General features: G+C 36.4%; 1 protein-coding gene across 2 annotated transcripts in view; it reads right to left on the reverse strand.

The window, feature by feature from the left end:
* Window positions 1–5,217: 5,217 nt before the first annotated feature.
* Window positions 5,218–19,246, reverse strand: part of SLC1A1 (solute carrier family 1 member 1) — a 100,050-nt gene continuing 86,021 nt past the window's right edge. For both annotated transcript variants that reach the window (XM_051987866.1, XM_051987874.1), the window contains 4 exons: window positions 18,380–18,502; window positions 17,767–17,961; window positions 12,559–12,693; window positions 5,218–7,129 (listed from right to left, as the gene is read on the reverse strand). In XM_051987866.1, the coding sequence (XP_051843826.1) occupies window positions 6,883–7,129; window positions 12,559–12,693; window positions 17,767–17,961; window positions 18,380–18,502 (700 nt within the window). In that variant the 3' untranslated portion in view covers window positions 5,218–6,882. The remainder of the gene's footprint in view (window positions 7,130–12,558; window positions 12,694–17,766; window positions 17,962–18,379; window positions 18,503–19,246) is intronic.

The following is a 19,246-nucleotide window of genomic DNA, read 5'->3' on the forward strand; positions in this document are numbered from 1 at the left end:
ACATTTACCAAGCTCTCTCTAGGTCTTCTTAAGTTTGACTAACTTCTTAACTCCATCTACTATGACATGCTTTCCTCCCCTAGAAGCATTTTATTTGTCAAAAATTTTATTTATCAAATGAGGCACAAGATATAGAATCAAATCAGAGCACCACAGAATGGTGCTAGGATGGACCTTAGAGATTTTCCTGCTGAGTTCTATTATTTTTATATAGGAAGAAATTGGGATCTACACTGTGGAGGTCATGTGTACAAGGTCACACAATCGAAAAGTTTGATATTTGTTTTATAGATTTAAAAACTATTCATGCACTCACAAGATTTAGAGTCGGTGACCTTAGAGGAGGATATTTAGCTGCTTCACTTAATAGATGGAGAAACTGAATCCCAAATGAAATGTAATGACTTGCCCAATGTCACATAATTGTTAGTACATCTAGGATGCAAACTTATGTCCTCTGTCCGGTATACACTGGTAGAGTTCAAGCATTAGCTTGAAGTTTAGCCAATCATCAGATTTATTCTTCTAATAATTGCCCAAATGATACCACAGAGAGATTTTGTGACTGCTTATAATGTATTGATGCTATCAACACAGCCACAAAATTGTGAAATCATATTACTTGGGGCAACATTAGGCAAAGTATATACACATATATACTTATGCATATGTGTATATATGTAAGTATATAGGATCTGTGATTTCATAAACATGAAAACTGGGCCCCATCCACAGATTAGAAGCAACCTATTGTAGATAAATCTGAGAGTTGCTTTACAGAATTTAAATAACTTGCTTGTGATCACACAACTACGTGTCAGAAGTAAGGTTTGAATTCAAATCTTCTGGTTTCTAGGGTTGGTATTTTATCTTCTAAGCCAACTACCCTCTCAGTTTATACATATAGCTATCTGATATGTCTTCATGGCTAGAAATCAGTAAAAGGCTTTAAAATACATAAATCTGGAGCTGTGTTCATGTCATAATTTTCCTATTACCATAGTACTTAGGCATTGCCAACTGTAGAAAGATTATGAATAAAGATATTTCAGCTTCCCACACTTTCTTCAGAGAAAACATAAATGATTAAATTCTGTACTTTTCCAAATTACATGTTCAATTCTCAAAAAAATTACTTTCAACTTGAACCATCTTGTCCAAATGTCACAGAAACAAGAGTTTTATTCAAATAAATGCACTTCATTTTCTTACAGAAATATCACTGTAGCCATATTGAAGTATATATTCTCCCTTGGACAAGTGGAGTACTATCTTAAATTTTGGAAGTTGTGTTTGAGGAAAGATATGGACAAGGAGGAGAGCATTTAGAGGGAGGCCAAAAAAACAGGAAAAGCTGGTCCCCAAGTTCCTCTTAGATAAGGATTGATTCAGAGGACTTGTTTATACCAACCATATGAAGGGATTTCAGCCTTAAATAATCTAATAACAATGCCACTGGTATGCCTTATGACTTCAAAGGGGAGAATTTGCAGCCAAATGTTTTCTGTAGAGATAGAGCCATTAAGCTTTATTTTTATTTCTGTGCTTCAGGTTCTCCCTGCCTTATCATTAGAATATTCTCCTTCCCATTGTAGCTTCAAAGAAAAGTAGGAGACAAGATGCAAAAATCAATACATTTGTTTCAAGATTTCATAATTGCTTGATTCAGTGCTTATTCATAAGATCATAGGATTCAGACATTGGGGAGGGCCTCATTTTTCAGAGAGAGAAACTATCTCTAGATAGGGACCTACAGGGAATTCAAATCTGGGTCCTCTGATTCCAAAATACCCCAAACTCATTTAGAAGAAATGCATTTGATTTTAAAGACAAATATAGATGTTTTCATTGGTTATCCAATGGGCAATCAAAAGGCACATGGTAGATGTATGAAGGTTACAGGTCAATTCTACTAACACAGAATTACATAGAAGTGGCTGAAGGAGGAGCTATCTTTCCATCTACTTACACATACATACATACAAGTACACATGCATCTTTCCTCTATCTATATATACATTTACATAAGTAGATATACATCTTTTCGGCTATCTTTATGTACACATACAAATGTTTCCCTGTATCTCTCTTTACATGCATACATACAAGTACATATACTTATCGTTCTATCTATATATACAAACATACATGTATACCTACAAATCTTTCCATGTATCTATCCTTACATTTACACACACAAGTATACATATATCTTTCCACCTAGTTACACATACAAATACACACACATTGACAAAATACAGTATATGTATATATGGATATATATTTGTATATGCAAACATGTATACATACACATATACACATATGTGTACAGTACTGTATGTTTCTAAAAATACAGATCCAATCTTGCTCTGCAAACCTAAGAGAACAGACTCCACAATGAGAAATTAACATGTTCATGCATCATTGGAAAGAATGCCCATAACATTAAGATCACAAATTCATTGAAATATTGAAGCTTCCCATGAGTTTGTATTTTAACACAAAGCTCAACTAAGTAGAGTCCAGTAGAAAGAGTGTTAGGAGGGGAATTGGAAGAGCTGAGTTCTAGTTTCTCCTCTGCCATTTATAAGCTGGTCTTGTAGTCTTGGAATAGTTACAGTACTTTGTGAACTGAAATGTTTTCATTATAGGTTCATGGACTTGGAAAGCTGCTCAAAGTCACATGCATAGTGATGGAGGTGTGATTTTGAACCCAGATTTTTTATATCTAGATCTACCATTCTTCCCACTATAGTGAATGGCCTCTAATAAGGATATTTAGCAATTACCAATATCATAGGGGGAATTGTAAAGATTGAGGGAAACAGGAAGTGTAAAATACTTAACAAATTTTTAAAACTCTCTTTTGATCCAATGGCCAGTGTTCACTATGCTATATTTATATTTATCTATGTCATTTTAAAACTCACCCATCTGATTCATTACAATGCCATCCTTTATTAGTTCTTCCCAAGTTTTAGATTTACTTTAGTCAAAGATCAATGTAGTGATATGAACTGCAATTCAGGCAATTTCAAATTCTACTTCTGGCATAATTAGTGAAACCTTAGGTAAGTGGTTGAACCATCTCCTTAAGTTTCAGTCTGTTCATTTCTGAAAGGAGAAAGTGGGGTTCACTGGCCTCTGAGGTCCATTCTAACTCTAGACCTATGAAGAAGATTCTACCGAATGATATTTCTGCTTTGTTATTGACAATTGTGGTGCTGTGGAATGGTCACCAGTGATTTTGTGCCACAATAGGGCAATGGCCCTCAATGGGAATGCATTTTGAGTGAAAGTTCAGCAGCCCACCAATTCTGAACTGTCATAACAGGAGGGCCAAGATGGGAATCCATGAAACAGCAGTTCAAGGTCTAGTTAATTCACCAGAAGCAATGAACAACTATGCACGATTCTGAGACACTATAGCAGGTTAAGATTTAGGCACACGTCATGGGATAGTTATTGTACAATGGGTTGTGGGATTGTACAGAGTCAGGAGACAGAAGCTGTGATATCATAGAACAAACATTTGGAACTAAAGTCTGGGAATCTGGATTTGAATCCTCTCATTTAATAGTAATGTGACAAAGTAGTTTCCCCTCTCTGGACCTCAATTCCTTCATCTATAACAAGAAGGAAGTGAGTTCTAAGTCCTGTTCCAAATCTAAAATTCTCTGATCCTATTTGCCTTGTTTCATAACTTAAATAAGAATAGTTAAAACCAGTATTATTGTGACATCATAAAAGCTCTTCCTGTAATCTCATCTTTTCCTATGATTAAGACTGTAAAATCTGATTAAGCACTGTCAGAATAGCACTAGATTTTGGCCCTGTGATTGCCATTAGATAAAAATGAGAATTATATGACCAATTTTCTCAAGCTTTTCTTTTCTTCCTGCAACTGCAAAGTATAGCAAGGAGAAAAGATCATAGGATCATAAATTGAGTTGAAAGATGTCTTAGAGGTCATCTAATCCAGTCCCTTAGATGGGGAAACTGAGGCTTAGAGAACGTCGTGACTTGCCCAAAGTCATGTAGGTTGTGAAAGAGTTGGAATTGGAATGTGGTGCTCCATCAACACTCTTGAATGGAGATCTCATGATTGTTTGGAAGTAAGCTTGTGCAAAGAACCATAGGATTGCAAGCTAAAAGAGACCTTAGAAATGACCAACTTGAGGAGCACATTGTGATTCAGAGAGATGAAGTAATTTTTCCAAAGATCCCATAGAGCTGATAAATACTAGAGTTGGCATTCAAACTTAGATTCTTTGATTCCAAAATATAGATCGTTAGAAGAGAGTTCTTTTCAGATTCTTGGCACTCTGTGCACTCAGCTTCCAGAGAATGTAAACTTGTGTTCTATTTGTAGCATGTAGTGGGAAGAGAGCTTGACTTAGGAGTCAGAAGACCTGGATTCAAATCCCAGCTCATCCATTTCCTACCTCTGCTCTCATAGACACATACTCCCTTTGAGCAGACTATCTGTAACATATGGATGATAATCTCTGTATTACTTATTTTATAAGACTATCGTGAGCATCAAAAGAGATAAATTTAAAAGCTTTGGGAGAGAGAGTGCTATGTATTTTATACTGCTATGCATTTTTGGGTGCTATGCATATGGTAACGCATGGCTAAGTGCAACATGGTAGTTATCAGGATTTTTAATCTACAATTTGTCAACATCTTTTTTGATTGCATGAGATTATATGGTAGGTGAGTAAAGACAGTGGTGGTACATAGAAAGAATAGGATAGAATGGTTTGGAAAGAATACTAGCTTTGGAGTAAGAGGCCCGAGTTCTGACTCCAACTTGGATACTTCCTACTTGTGATTTTGGGCAAATCTTTTACTATCTCTAGGACTGTTTCCTCTTTTATAAAATGAGGCTATTAGACTAAGTGAACTCTAAGGTCCCTTCTGGATTTAGATTATGATACTATATAAAACAGAAATGATTTACCTTTATATTTATCTATACTCGAGAAGGAAGGAAGAGGTGGGGGGAAAGGTTGAAGGAAATAATTTTTTTAGATTGAAATGGCAACCTTATTCTCCTTTATGACTTAACAGTAGCACAGTGCAGTTAGGCAGCAGATAGCAAACTGATTCCAAAACAAAGAAGATCCCCAGTTAATAAACAACCCTGGAAACTTTAGTGTTACTAATCAGTGAGTTCATGGTCAAGATAGGGGGAGTCATTCTAAGGTCAACTTTTCTTTGTTTAGAGAGAGAGTTTTATTTCATATAAACAACACCGATACTGAGATTCTAAAATTCACAGAGCATCACACTGGAGATTTTCTGGGGCTGGGATTACATACAGCATTTTTTTAATCTTACAAACTTAATTTAAGGTGCAGTCAGTCTATACCCACATTTATTTTTCTTGTCATTGTTTCTTTGGCACATTTCCTGATTTTCTTAAATACAAAAGTGTAGGTTGAAATGGACTAATACTGCAGAAACTTGATTATCTTGGACAACAGTGTAAGTGCAGTTTATGCTAAGCATTATTTACAAATGGAGAACAGTCAAAGCATGAGCTTCCTTATGCTTCAGAAGAATGATGACCACTAGAGCTGGACAGCTCCCCATGGGAGAATAATGAGGATCAAAGAATGGAAGAGACTCCCTTGGGGTATTGCATACAAACGTTGAACACTATGGAGCTCCTTCTCTGTGGAAGTCCATCATAGGCACAAGTCCTTTTTTGGTCCTTGAGATTTGTTCAGTCCAGGACATTTAATAAAATACAGCTTGGCTGATGCAGTTTGAAACCCTTTCATTCAGGCCTGGATGGAAGCAAAAAGACAAAGATGGTGGAATTTATCTAGTCTGTGAGTGGCTTGGTGGTATACTGTCTTATTATCTTCTACAGAGCAGAGATGAGGGGATTTTTCTCTCTAGCAGCTAAGTTCTGGAAGTCCTAAAGCATTGGCTTTATTCCCTCCATCTGTCCTGGGGCTGGTACATAAGATGGTACTGTAAGAGCCAGACTCACTTTTTTCTTCTGTGCCCCTGATGAAGAAGTTCTCACAAGCTACCCAAGCTTATTAACAGTGGCTTTGTTGTTGCTTTTGAAGAACAAGGAAAATATTGATTTCACATTGACAGTTCAATTCTGTCCTCTGGCAACTCTATGAAAAAAATTGTATATAATAGATAATGAACATGGTGGTGGTGGTGGTGGTGGTGGTATTAATTGTTCCTAGATTTCCAATACAGTACTTTTAAAACACAAAACAAGACCACCACTACCCTCTCCCCCATCTTAAAGTGTTTATTGCAGTACTGTGACAGTCTGTTTTCTTTCCAAAGTATTTTGCTTCAGACAAAAGTGCAAAATGGATAGTTTGGCACATTATCCAGTGGACCATTTGGATACAGTATAATCTGCCAAAAAAGGAAAAAAAAAAAAAGAATGTGTTAAGCAAAAGGAAACACATATCAAAATAGAGTTCAAATGAAGTCCTGGGCTCAGAATGGCAGAAGAGTAAAAAAAAAAAAAAGCGAAGAATTGAACTATGCCCGAGAAAATTGAACAATCTTTGCTTCATTTTATGATTGTGATTCCAACAGTCACTGGTTTACATACTTTCAAATTCCATTAGTGATAATTTTTTTAAAAAAATGCAGATAATTCAACTTCTCTCTTAATCATTCCTTTTACCCCTTTCTCTCCCTCTCCTTCTTCTGCTTTCTGAGCAAGAGTTGAACATCCAATATAGAAAATAATCTGGAAGTCTTGTTATCAAATCAAAAGCACTCAGGTTGGCTAATTGCTTCCCTCCCCTCTTAATTATGTTTTAATTTGCTGAGAGATCCCTCTTGTGGTGATGTCCTGAAATGTTCCCAGCCCTGGGTATGAAAGGGGCTCTAGAACTGTGATGTTTGAGTAAATGAGATAGTGTCAGATTTGTCTATGGCAAAGCCTCCATTGACATAAGATTTCTTGGTCTCTGCATCTTCATTATCAAGTATTGTGGATTCCAAGGCAAAGGGGTTCACAATGTTGACTTCAGATGTGACATCCATTTGCTCCAGTTCTTTTTTAGAAAGCTTCTCTACAATTCCTGTTCCATATGCATCACCAAGGACATTCACCATGGTCCTGAACCGGTCCCTAGAAGAGAGAGTCCTTGGGTTAGACAGAATTTGAATTTTGTTTTAATCTCAGTTTGAAGGATATGAAATAGAAGCTATTTGGTTTCTAATCAGGATAGCAAATCAGAGCATTTCAGAAATGGAACAGATCTCAATGGCCATTTTATTCAATTCATACCTGAAAATGAATTCCTTTTACAAAGTACTTGATAAGAAGTTATCTAAACTTTGTATAAAGACCATTAAAGAAGGAGCATAATATCTCCTGAAGCAAACCAATTCACTTTGGGGCAATCTCTTACTGTTCAATTGAAACTATTTTCTCCAAAGTTACTAATAATCTCTTAATAGTCAAATCTAATGACCTTTTCTCTATCTTCATTGTTCTTGATTTCTCTGAAGCATTTGAAACTGCTCATTACCTCCTAGCTACTCTTTCCTCTCTAGATTTCATAATACTGCTGTCTAGGTTCTCCCCCTTTCTGATCACTTCCTGGTGCCCCTAACTCTAGGTATATCCCAAGACAATCTATGGGGCCCCCACTTCTCTCTATATATCCTCACTGGGGAACTTCATTAGCTCCAGGGGTTTAAATTTCATCTTTAGGTTGCCTCCCAAATGTATATACAACTCTAGTCTTTCTCCTGAGATTTTAGTTTCATATCATCAAATATCAGATTTTTTGAGTTTAATGTGCCATAAGAATCTCAAACACCAACATGTTCTAAAACATAACTCATTTTTCTCTAAATATAACCTTCCAAACGTTTATATTTTTGTTTATAGCACCACTTCTATGGCATACTGGATAGAGTGATGGACTTGCTGTCCACCATTTACTAGATCTGCATGATCTTTAATAAGCCTCCCTGTGCCTCAGATTCCTCATCTATAAGATGAGGGGATAAATCTTAATGGCCTCTAAAGACACTTCTAGCTCTAACCCTCTAGTACTATGATACTTTCAAATAATCATTTGTGATCTCTGTCAACTTTAACTCCTACTTATCCTAATTCCACATATCTAATCAAATGCCAAATCTTGTCTATTTGATTTCCATATTTCTCTCATATGTGCCCTTCTCTTCACTCATATAGCCACAATTTTCATTTGGACCCTCATCATCACTCTCCTGGACTATTGCTATAACTTTTAAATTGGTCTCCCTGTTTCATATTTCTTTACTCATATCCATACTATACCTATTGTTCAGTCATTTCAATTATATATTGCTCTTCATGACCCCATTTGGGGTTTCCTTGGTAAAGATACTGGAGTGGTCAGCCATTTCTTGCTCTAGCTCATTATACAGATGAGGAAACTGAGGTAATCAGGATTAAGTGACTTGCTAAAGTCACAGAGGCTAGTAAGTGTCTGAGGCCAGATTTGAATTCAGGAAGATGAGTCTTTCTGACTCCAGGCTCAGAACACTATCCTCTGTGCCACCTAGTTGCCCCTACCTTGTTTGCACCTCTGTCCCTCTCTTTCTTTCTCTCTCTCTCTTCCTTTCTTTGTCTCTCCCTCCTTTTCTCCCTTTCTTCCTTCCTTCCCTTCTTCCTTCCCTCCCTCCCTACCTCCTGTCTCTCTTGGAACTGAAGTATAATGGTACATATGGAAGTTTGGAATTAGATCAGTAGATTTAATTACTGAAACACACTGAAGCCATGGCTTTTCAACAAAACTGTGACTAAAGATAGGTAAATGCCTATTCTACAATATGCAAGAAGGATACCTTTTAATACATAAAATTTTGTTAGAAACTATACTTTATGATATTTATTTTTATATAGTCAGTATTCTATAGATGAGAAAAATCAAGGCTCCCAGAGATAAATTACCTGCCTGTGCTCATATAGTCAGTATTCTATAGATGAGAAAATCAAGGCTCCCAGAGATAAATTACCTGCCTGTGCTCATATCTAATAGCGGTAGCAAAAAGACAGTTCCCAAACCTTGCTTGAGCTATGCAAACACCTTGTTTTGACTCTGCTCCCTAATCCCCACCCATTCAAAAAATGAAATAAAAACATTTAGTAGGCCATTACCAACTTTCCCACACTTGAATCCAGGCATCCCAAATGCTAACTCCAATGTTCTTTCTACTGTCCAGAGTGTTAAAATAAAATGAAGATCATGTATAAAATGCAATCTGAAGGACCAATCAGATTTTATCTTTGAATACTGACTCAATCTTGTGCTACCACATGTATTCTCCTTTATTTTTTGCTTTTTATGGTAGATCATAGATTATGTTTCATGCAGATGAATATAATCAATATTTTTTCATGTTAAATAGAACTCTCATTTCCATCTCAACTGGGCCAAAACTTATTTTCCCCCCTCCCAACTTAGAAAATCCCTAAAGTTTTCTTCCGTTAGAAATTAGATTATTATTATTTTTATCAAAATAATTATTTTTATCATAATAAAGCAGACTTTTTGGACTTAATTTTGGAGAAGGATATAAAAATCTAATTTATTCTATATATATATATATTTTTTTTCACTAACTGGGGAAGTACATTGACCTATTCTGTTGGATGCCTTGCTGATAATTCATCTATGCTTGGATTATTTGTTTGGATTATTAATTACCCATTATAGTGGCCAATACCAAAGCAGGCATATATAGGTTGGAACTTGATCCACTGATCAATAAACATATATTATGAGCCTGCTATATGCTAAGGCTTGAAGATATAAATACAAATATCTAAGACCTCAAGGAATTACATTCTACTAGGGATAACAACCATACAAATTAAATAATTACAAAATACAGTAAAAATAAATAAAAGAAATTTTTTTAGGGGAGGTAAAAGAGGGAAAGTACTGGAAATTAGAATGATGAAAGGCTTCTTGTTAGAAGTATCTCCTGGATTGAACTTTGAAAGAAATTTTAAGGAGTGCAGGTAAGGAAGTTGTGTATTCCAGGAATGGAGCACAGTTTGTACAAAGGCACAAACATAGAAGATGAAAAATCATGCACAAGGAATAGCAAATAGACCATTTTGGTTGGAGAATACATAATAAGCTTGGAAAGGTCGGCCAGAACTGGATGGTGAAGAGCTTTCAAAGCCAAATAAAAGTTAATTGGAAAGGCAAAAGAGAGACACTGGAGCTTTTCAAGTAGAAAAGTGACAAGGTCAGAACTATACAGTAAGAATATCAGTTTGGCAGCTGTGTGAGAGTAGTTTAGAGTACAGAGAGACTTGACAAAGGGAGACTAATTAGGTACCTATGGGCACAGTCCAGGAAGAGATGACAAAGGCTGAATTACATGTGAGTGGAGACAAGGGATGGATGTGAGTAATTCTGTCAAAGCAGAATAGATAAGATTTGGCATTTATTTCTTAGAAGAAACAGGAGGTAGTAGGACTTTAACAGAATCAGAGTGTACAGTAGGAAAGAAGATCAGAAAAGAAGATCTGGGTCTATTTGTACCTGAACAAGACTCATGGACAACATGATTGTTGTCCTGATGAGAGGAAAACCTACAGTGAAGGGGAACCCATTGCATTCTATTTTTGTATGATTCTATTAGGATATATTGCCTGACATCAAGCCTATATTCACCTTTTTGCCACTTCTACTCCTCATTCCTAGCTCTGCTCTCTGAGAAGAGGGGTAGAGGATGAGAGAGACATACTAGTCCTTTAAAACCTTGAAGACAGCTTTTACACCCTTTCTAGATTTTTTTCCCCTCTAAATTAAACACACCCAGTTCAACTGAAGTATAATCCTCTGAGAAAGACAAATTTTGAGCTTCAGAAAAGAGTGACCTTTACTGCCAAGAGTTGGACAAAGCCTCATTCTGGTGAAAAATGCAGAGAGATTAAATTAGCTTGTGCCAACATGGGACATAGTCGATGACTGATTGATCCTCTTTTGGATCAATTGGCTGCTTTCTGTTTTCAGTGAGCTCAGAAGTGAATGCCATGGTAATGAGTGGGACAAGCAAGAGAGAGATTGACTTGGTTCTGGAATTAGAAGATGTGGATTAAAATCCTGCTTCTGACCTTTACTATTCATGTTGCTTTGGGCTAGTCATTTACTTGGTTCAAAATTCACTAGGTTCAAGTTTTCTTTTCTGTAATACAATCAACCTGCAATTAATGTCAAGTCTTGTCAAAAAGCATTTATTAAACCTTGATGTGTGTCAGATATTATGCTAAGTATCAAGAATACAAGTAGCAAATAGAAAGAAAAACAGTCCTTAGCCTCAGAGAGATTACATTCTGATGAGAGAAGACAACACATAAAAATTAATGGCTCTTCTAGTTTTGGAGTTCTGATTCTATAGTCTTTATATTGTTGTTCAGTTATTTCTCAGTCATGGTCAACTCTTTGTGACCTCATTAGGGGTTTTCTTGGGAAAGAAAACTACCTCCAGCTCATTTTACAGATGAGGAAACTGAGGCAATCAGGATTAAGTATTTGCCCAGGGTGACACAGCTAATAAGTATAAAGCTGGAGAAAGAGGAGTCTTTCTGACTCCAGACCTGGTGCTTCATGCATTATGGTGCCACCCTGCAGCAGCTCATATTTCTTATAGAATACTGCAAAGTACCTCCCTTCTCTGTGGTGACCTGGCTAATTCCAAATCAATCTCTGAAGTCCCCAAAGACATAGAAACTGGACTGGTATGAAGCTTTGTACTGTAGCATCCCCATAAGAGAGTCAGCTTCCTCCTGAATTATTCAGTGTCTTGGGGACTCTTGGGAAGATGTGTTTGTAGAAGAGGCTGAAGTCAAGGAAAGAGAGTTAGATTTGGAGGCAGAAACCCTGGATTTGAGTCCTCTTGCCATATGTGATCATGTGAAAGGCCTTTCCCTTTTTCAGGACTCAGTTTTCTTTTCCATAAAATTAAGGAATTGGACTAGAATCTGTCATGAAGCAGATAGAACATTGCATTTGTAACCATAAAATCTGAGTTTGGATCCCTGCACTGTTACAGCCACCTGTGTGACTTCTTGGTAAGTGACTTGCATTTTCTATGCCTCAGTTTTCTCACCAATAAACCAAAGGAGCTGGACGAAATGTTCTCTAAGTCCCCTTTTGTGTAATAAATCCTATGATCTTTCAAGCTTTAAAATGTTATGATCAATAGATTGTTGAGGTCTGGGACTAGGTAGGAGATACCTTGGCAATGGATAGTCATTAATCTCACTACTATCTATCTGTCTTTTTGTTCCCTGCCCAATATCTAACCTTGGGCCTAATCAGATGAGATGATGGTGATTCTCTTTATTGGTATTTTAAAATCAGCACTCATCTTTATTATGATGAGTTAATTTTTAAGCACCTTATCAGATGGCCTCATTGGAAAGAAATCTAGATAGCAGCACATGGCTCCTTGGCCCATCTTGAAAGAACTTGTCCACCCACTCTGTTAAGGACAATGAGGTTGTTATAGTTGTTTTCAAGTCAGAAAAGTACAACTCACAAAAGCCAGTCAACAGCAATGATGAGGGTGACGTCTTCAGCTGGCAGGCCAACAGCACTCAGTACGATGACCATGGTGACTAAGCCCGCTTGGGGCACTCCCGCAGCTCCAATACTGGCAGCCGTTGCTGTGACACTATGGCCAAAACATATACACAAGAAAAGGAGTTGGAAATGTAATCTTCCTTTTAAGGTCCTCTATCTTATACCTGATAAGTTGCCACTTCTTTCCCAAATCAAACCAAGAAAAGTTCATAACTCTGTAACTCTGTGGGGGCAAAGGAAGGAGGATTATATCTTACCTCTGCCCTCAAGAAGCTTATGACCTAGTAGGGAAATAAGGCAAATGGCATGAATATTTACAGATATCAAATGAAGAAGAGTTTTAGAGGAGAGGGGAATTACGTCTTGCTGATGTGGTCAGAGGAAGGTTCATATTGTAGTCATTTTTTTTAGTCATTTCTGACTCTTTATGACCCCATTTAGGGTATTTTTTTGGGCAAAGGTACTAGAGTAATTTTCTATTTCCTTTTCGAGCTCATTTTACAAAGAAGGAAACTGAGACAAAGAGAGTAAAATGATTTATTCTGGGTCACATAGCTAGGAAGTGTCTGAGGTCAGATTTGAACTCTTCCAGATTTCAGGCCCAACACTCTATCCATACTGCACCACCTAGATGCTCTGAAAGATTTATGGTTTGACCTTAATGGAATTTAGTAATTAGTACTCTGCCCCAACTGCTCCAAAAAAAAAAAAAAAAAAAAGAATTTGTATCCCCAGAACTTAACACATAAGAAATGTTTAATAAATACATTTTCTTTCATTCATTTGTTCATTTGGTAAGGTTCACAAAATACATTCCTAACAACTCCATTAAATAGTAATTTGAAAGTATTATTCTTCCCCTCCTTTTTAAAAATAGATGTACAGACTGAGACTGAAAGGGGAATTGTTTTATCTTTTCATGCAGTTAGTAGACAGGAAGAATGGTCTGAGAATATCGCAAGAAAGAGAATATCAGGTTTTATAGTTTATATCTTTGGTATCTTAATCTGTCTATTATAAGGTGACCTTTGAGTCCCTACATTGTTAAATAGCTGTAAATTCTATCTGGAATACAGAAGTGTTTACTTAGTGGTAAATAATGAAAGTGACTACAAGAGATAGTATAGAATGAATAAAGTGTCAAAGACAGATCATTGGGATATAGTCACATCAGGAGGAAAGGAAAAGAATGGAAAACAGACAGAAAGGGAAAGGCTTGGTAAGAGAAATAGGAGGGGAACCCCTAAAGCACAATGATGCAGATTGCATAGATGAGAAAGTGTCTAGAAAGCAGGAGCAACCTCATGTAAAATGCTTCAAGCAAATGAGGATGGAGAAAAGTAAATTGGATTTGATTATGAGAAAATCATTAGTACTCTTGGAGAGTGAACTTTTAGCAAATTAGAAAACAGAATGCAAAATGTAAGCAAAAGCTGACACAGTTATAATAATAAAAAATAGCAACAATAATACTTATATAGCACTTAAAATTTACAAAGAGCTTTACTATTGTCTCATTTGATCATCATAATTCTGGAAGGTAGATACTATTATTATCTATATTTTACAGAAAAGGAAACTGAAACATATGGACCAAGTTACTAGCCTGGGATGACACAGCTAATAACTATCTGAATCCAGGTTAGAATTCAGATCTTATTGACTCCATATCTGTGCTCTATCCATAGAGAATTTCAGAGTGAAAAGGAAAGCCTGGAGAATATTTAAATAACCCTTTTTTTGCCTTTTGCCCAGAGAATGTTTTTACATAGCCCTAAGTATATAAAATAGGTATGTATATCAAACATTTATTGATAATAAATCATAATTCCATGATCCCCACATTCAGTTACGCATGTGGGGTTATGACCCATAGTTTAGGAAGCTTTGCTCTATAACATATCCTACAACCAATCCCATCTAGTCTTTACTTAAGGTCGTTTACTAAAGAAAACCCATTATTTACCAAGGCAATCCATTCCATTTTTGCCTGATTTTCTAAGGAGTTTTTTTCCTTTTTTATTTAGCAAAAATAGACCTCAGTACAATTTCCACTCATCAATTCTGGGATAAGGCAGGACGAGTTAGATTTCTCTTGCATCTGTTTTGAAAATATCTAGCAGGTTTCCCCTAAGTGTTCCATATGACCATTTCTTTCTTTTTTTTTTTTCCAATAGATCCTCCTACAGCATGTTTCAGAGACCCCTCAACATTCTTATCAGTCAGTCAAGGATGATTGATCGACAATGAACAACAAATGAATGACAAATGTATTAGCATTTGCCAGGCACTATTATTAAGAAGGAGGACGATCCACAGAAAGACAAAAAGTCTCTGCTCACTCTCTAATTGGGGAATCCATTGCCTTATCAATACACTTCCTAAAGCTTTGGTCAGTGAGAAAGAATGAATGTTATTGTGGGAACTTGTTTTCTGTTGGACCCAGGAATTCCTAAGTCTGAGGCAGAGAATTGTGTTTTCCAGTTTATCTTTCCCTTTGAACCATAGACTTCACATAGATCAAATTGATACTTCTTTCTACCAAATTACTCTCAGGTGAAATCCTCTATACTTCTCAAGTTTCAGTAGTATTGTTTGATGGAAAGGCACCCTAAGTTTGACTCTTATACTAAGCTATGTAGTAACTATGGACCAATCATTTAACCTCTTGAGTTCCATTTCTTTTCTAAAATGAGTAAGATAAATAATTTTTAAACTACCTATCTCCACATAGTTCTTATAGGAAAAATATAAGCCTTATAAAGTTTTATAAATATGTTACTGTTATTGTATTACTGAAGTACTTTCCACATACAAATGTCTACCACGAGTTACAAAATTTCAAGCATCCTGCCAACACTGCTTAATTTGGTTACGTGTCTGCAGCCCAACCCAAAGTCTGGGCTCTGGTTTGCCTCAGTTTCAACAGAGCTTCCCTCTTCCTGGTAAGTAGGTGACTTAGGCTGAGCCCATGTTGCCAAAAGGAATGGTTTCATGACCACAACTGCATTTTAGACCACTTTGGTTTACCAAACAGGAACCCATAGCATATCAAGAATAACCAACAATTTTCTGTAGACTGAACTGGGAGAGTACATGTAGTCAAGAACGATTCTGACTTTGACCTCAGTTCTTGCCCCACAAAGTCCAGACATACCACTTCCTCATGCCTGAAACTCAACTTTAAGCAATCTGTGAGGCTTCAGTGAAATTTACCTTTGATTCAAAGGTTTTTTTTTTTTTTTTAAGTAGAAGAAAACAGAACTTTTCAGAGGGCTCTTTTCACATTCTCAGGTCTCAGTTTTAAGAATTGAGGTGTTCAGGGATTTAGAGTTTAATTCTAGTTAATAAACATTAATGGAAAAAGAGCCCTTAGGCATTTGAAGAGCACTGTGCACTGGAGGAGATACGAAGATCAGAGATCTTATCACTAGTCTAGATTCAATCCTAGATAAAATTGTACTTGAACAGAATTTAGTTATTTCACAACTTTATGGTACACAGAGTGATTTTCAAGAAGTTCAAATTTTATGATGTTAAAATATGATTTAGTGCCACTGTGAGGGTCTTAATTACCCAGGGATCTCATAGCAATCTTTATATTGTAGTGTTAAAACTAAGAGAGGGAGGAAGAAAGGAGAAAAAGAAAAAAGAAGAAAGTAAGGAAGTAACGAAAGAAAAAAGAAAAAAAAATCAGCATTCATTATATTCTACTATGTGACTAGACACAGTGCTAGCACTTTACAAATATTTTCTCAATAGATCCTTATGATAACTTTGGGAAGTGGGTGCCATTATGGTCTGTAATTTTACATTTGAAGAAACTGAGGGAGGGTCACATAGTAGATAAATGCCTCAGTCCAGATTTTAATCCAGATCTTCCTGACTCTATCCCTGAGGCACTATCTACTGTGCATCATGATCATAGGGATCATCTAGTCAAAACCCCTCTCTTTATAGAGGAGAATGTCGAGATCCAGAGGAGTTAAATGAATCCTCCAAAGTGACACAGTTGATTATTGATTCCAAGTCTAGTACTCTACCACACCATTGGCTGTCTTAAGGGATGACAGAGTAATCAGAAGGTGAGGTGAACAAATTTAATTCAGGAAACATTTATTAAACATCTACACTATACAAGGAGTACAAAATATACAAGGAATACAAAATTTTAGAAAGGTAAAGAAACTCCCAGGTAGAATCAGCAAAGGTTTTTTTAAAAACAATTTTTATGGGTCTCACATATTATTATTGGGCTAGGGCCAGTGGCTGAGGATGACTTAAGTGTATGGTTAAAGGATAATGAATAAATGTGTGTTTATCTTGGCTATTTTAAATGTAGGTCCAAAGACTACTCTAGTAGTCAGGGTAAAAAATTAGAAGAATCTAGAAAGATGAAGAAGGAACATTTTGAGTGAAAGTGACAAATGTTCAGAAAACTAGATTGGAATCAGTACTTAGTTCTAAGTCTTGCCACATAAGTTATGTACTTCACTTTTCTCATCTGAAAGCCATCTTGGAATACAATTCAAAGAGAGGTGAGCCTGGATTCAGGACCTGAGTTCCAATTTGACCTCAGAAACTTTATAGCTGTGTGACTCTGCACAAGTTACTTTACTTGGTTTGCATCAGTTTCCTCATCTTTTATAAAATGAGCTAGAGAAGGAAATAACAAAACACTCCAATATCTTTGCCAAGGAAACCTCAAATGGGGTCATGAAGAGTCAGATACCATTGAAAAATGACTGAACAACAAACCAAGATGGTCAAGAAGGTGAAGGAAATGTTTGACTTAGTTTTTGATCCAGAAGTTCAAGTCTACTACAGAGCAGGCTTGGGGGGATTGTTTGGTCCAATATTGGTACAATATGGTGGATTGTAATGAAACTTTTAGGTCAGTCCTACTCTGAGGCTGATTTCAATGAACAGACATGCCTATAGAAGAAACCATAATGTCTAAGATCTTGAATTTAAGAGTTTCATTATATGTAGCTTTGGTTATTCTTGGGGATAAGACTATGCAGACAGAGTAGAAACCAAAGGAACATAATCTTTAACTGGAGAAAAGTTAATAGCCTTGAGCTATGTTCACAGGTGCTTTATAGGAAGGTCTATATAGGAGTGCTTTATAGTGATGAACATTTATATGACACCCTCACCCCACCTAATGGTGATTATTTGTCCAATGTCCAGATCCAAATTGTTGAGTTGTGCAATGAACACAGCAGCGACTGCTTCATAGAGGGCAGTTCCATCCATGTTGATTGTTGCACCAACGGGCAGAACAAATCTGGTGATTCTCCTGTCTACTTGGTTTTTTTCTTCTGCACAGCGAAAGGTAATAGGTAGTGTTGCTGAGCTGAACAACAAAAATGGAAAACAGCTCATGGTTACAGAATGCCAGCCCCATACTTCTTGAATATTGAGGTTTTTTTCCCTTCTAGAAGGTTAATCTTAAAGAGCATAAAGCATTAAATTTATCACTCAGTACATCTACAAAAATTCTGAGGGCTAATAGTATCTCTTACAACAAAATCCTTAAAAATTGTTTGACACTAGGAAAAATGAAAAACATTTAGTGGAAGAGGAATCCAGGTAGAGACACCATGATTACTACCAAAAGACACTAAGAATATTATTTTTCCATCTAAAGATTATCTCTAAAACCATAGAGTTTTTGCATCTGCCCTTACAAAATAGAGGAAGGAATAAAGACGAGATTCAGAGACTCCCTTTGACCTTATTTGTTACCAGGAAAACAAAATATCTTCATTTACCTGGAAGAGATCATGAGGGCTGTGAGCAGAGCTTGAGCCATCCCCATGGCAAACCGGAAAGGGTTCTTTCTTACAATTAACAAGTATATAAGTGGGAGGATTACAATGGAATGTATGGCAAGCCTGCAAACAAAGAGAGACAATTTTATAGATAATAATTTTAGTAGGAGGAATGCCCATTTTTACTGGGATAATAGATCCATCAAAGCATTAAAGTGTTTTGAATATGTGTATGTATGTATATATATGTATATATGTATCTATATTTGTATATGTGTATAATTCATCTATCAATGTAAGTTGGCATCTTCTTTGTAATTATAATCTTAGAAATTGCTTAGAACACTCAAATGTTTAAATGACTGATCCCAGAATCCTGCATGTGTCAACAGAGGGATACAAATTCAGGTCTTCCTCAATCTGGGATCAGTTTTTTATCCCATAGAGGAGGGCTCTTAAGTTTTTTCCACTTGCGACCTCTTTTCACCTGAGAATTTTGTTTTTTCTGATTGTTAAGTTCAATTGGGATTAAGCGACTTGCTCAGGGTCACTTAGCTAGGAAGTATTAAGTGTCTGAGACTGGATTTGAACTCAGATCCTCCTGACTCCAGGGCTAGTGCTCTACACACTGAACTATCATGTATACAGGTGTATAAAGTATATATACAAATCAACATTTACTGATAAATCATATTTTTGCAATCCCCACATTCAGTTACAAGGCCCCATATGGGGTCATAAAGTTTAAGAAGCTGGGTCCTTTACATGCTGGTTCTCTTGATGTGTGACTTTGGGTATATCATTTAACCACTCTAAGCCTCAGTTACCTTATCTCTAAAATAGAGATATAAACCTCATTGGGTTATT

This window comes from Antechinus flavipes, chromosome 1, assembly GCF_016432865.1.
Source record: "Antechinus flavipes isolate AdamAnt ecotype Samford, QLD, Australia chromosome 1, AdamAnt_v2, whole genome shotgun sequence".
NCBI classification, from domain to species: Eukaryota; Metazoa; Chordata; class Mammalia; order Dasyuromorphia; family Dasyuridae; genus Antechinus; species Antechinus flavipes.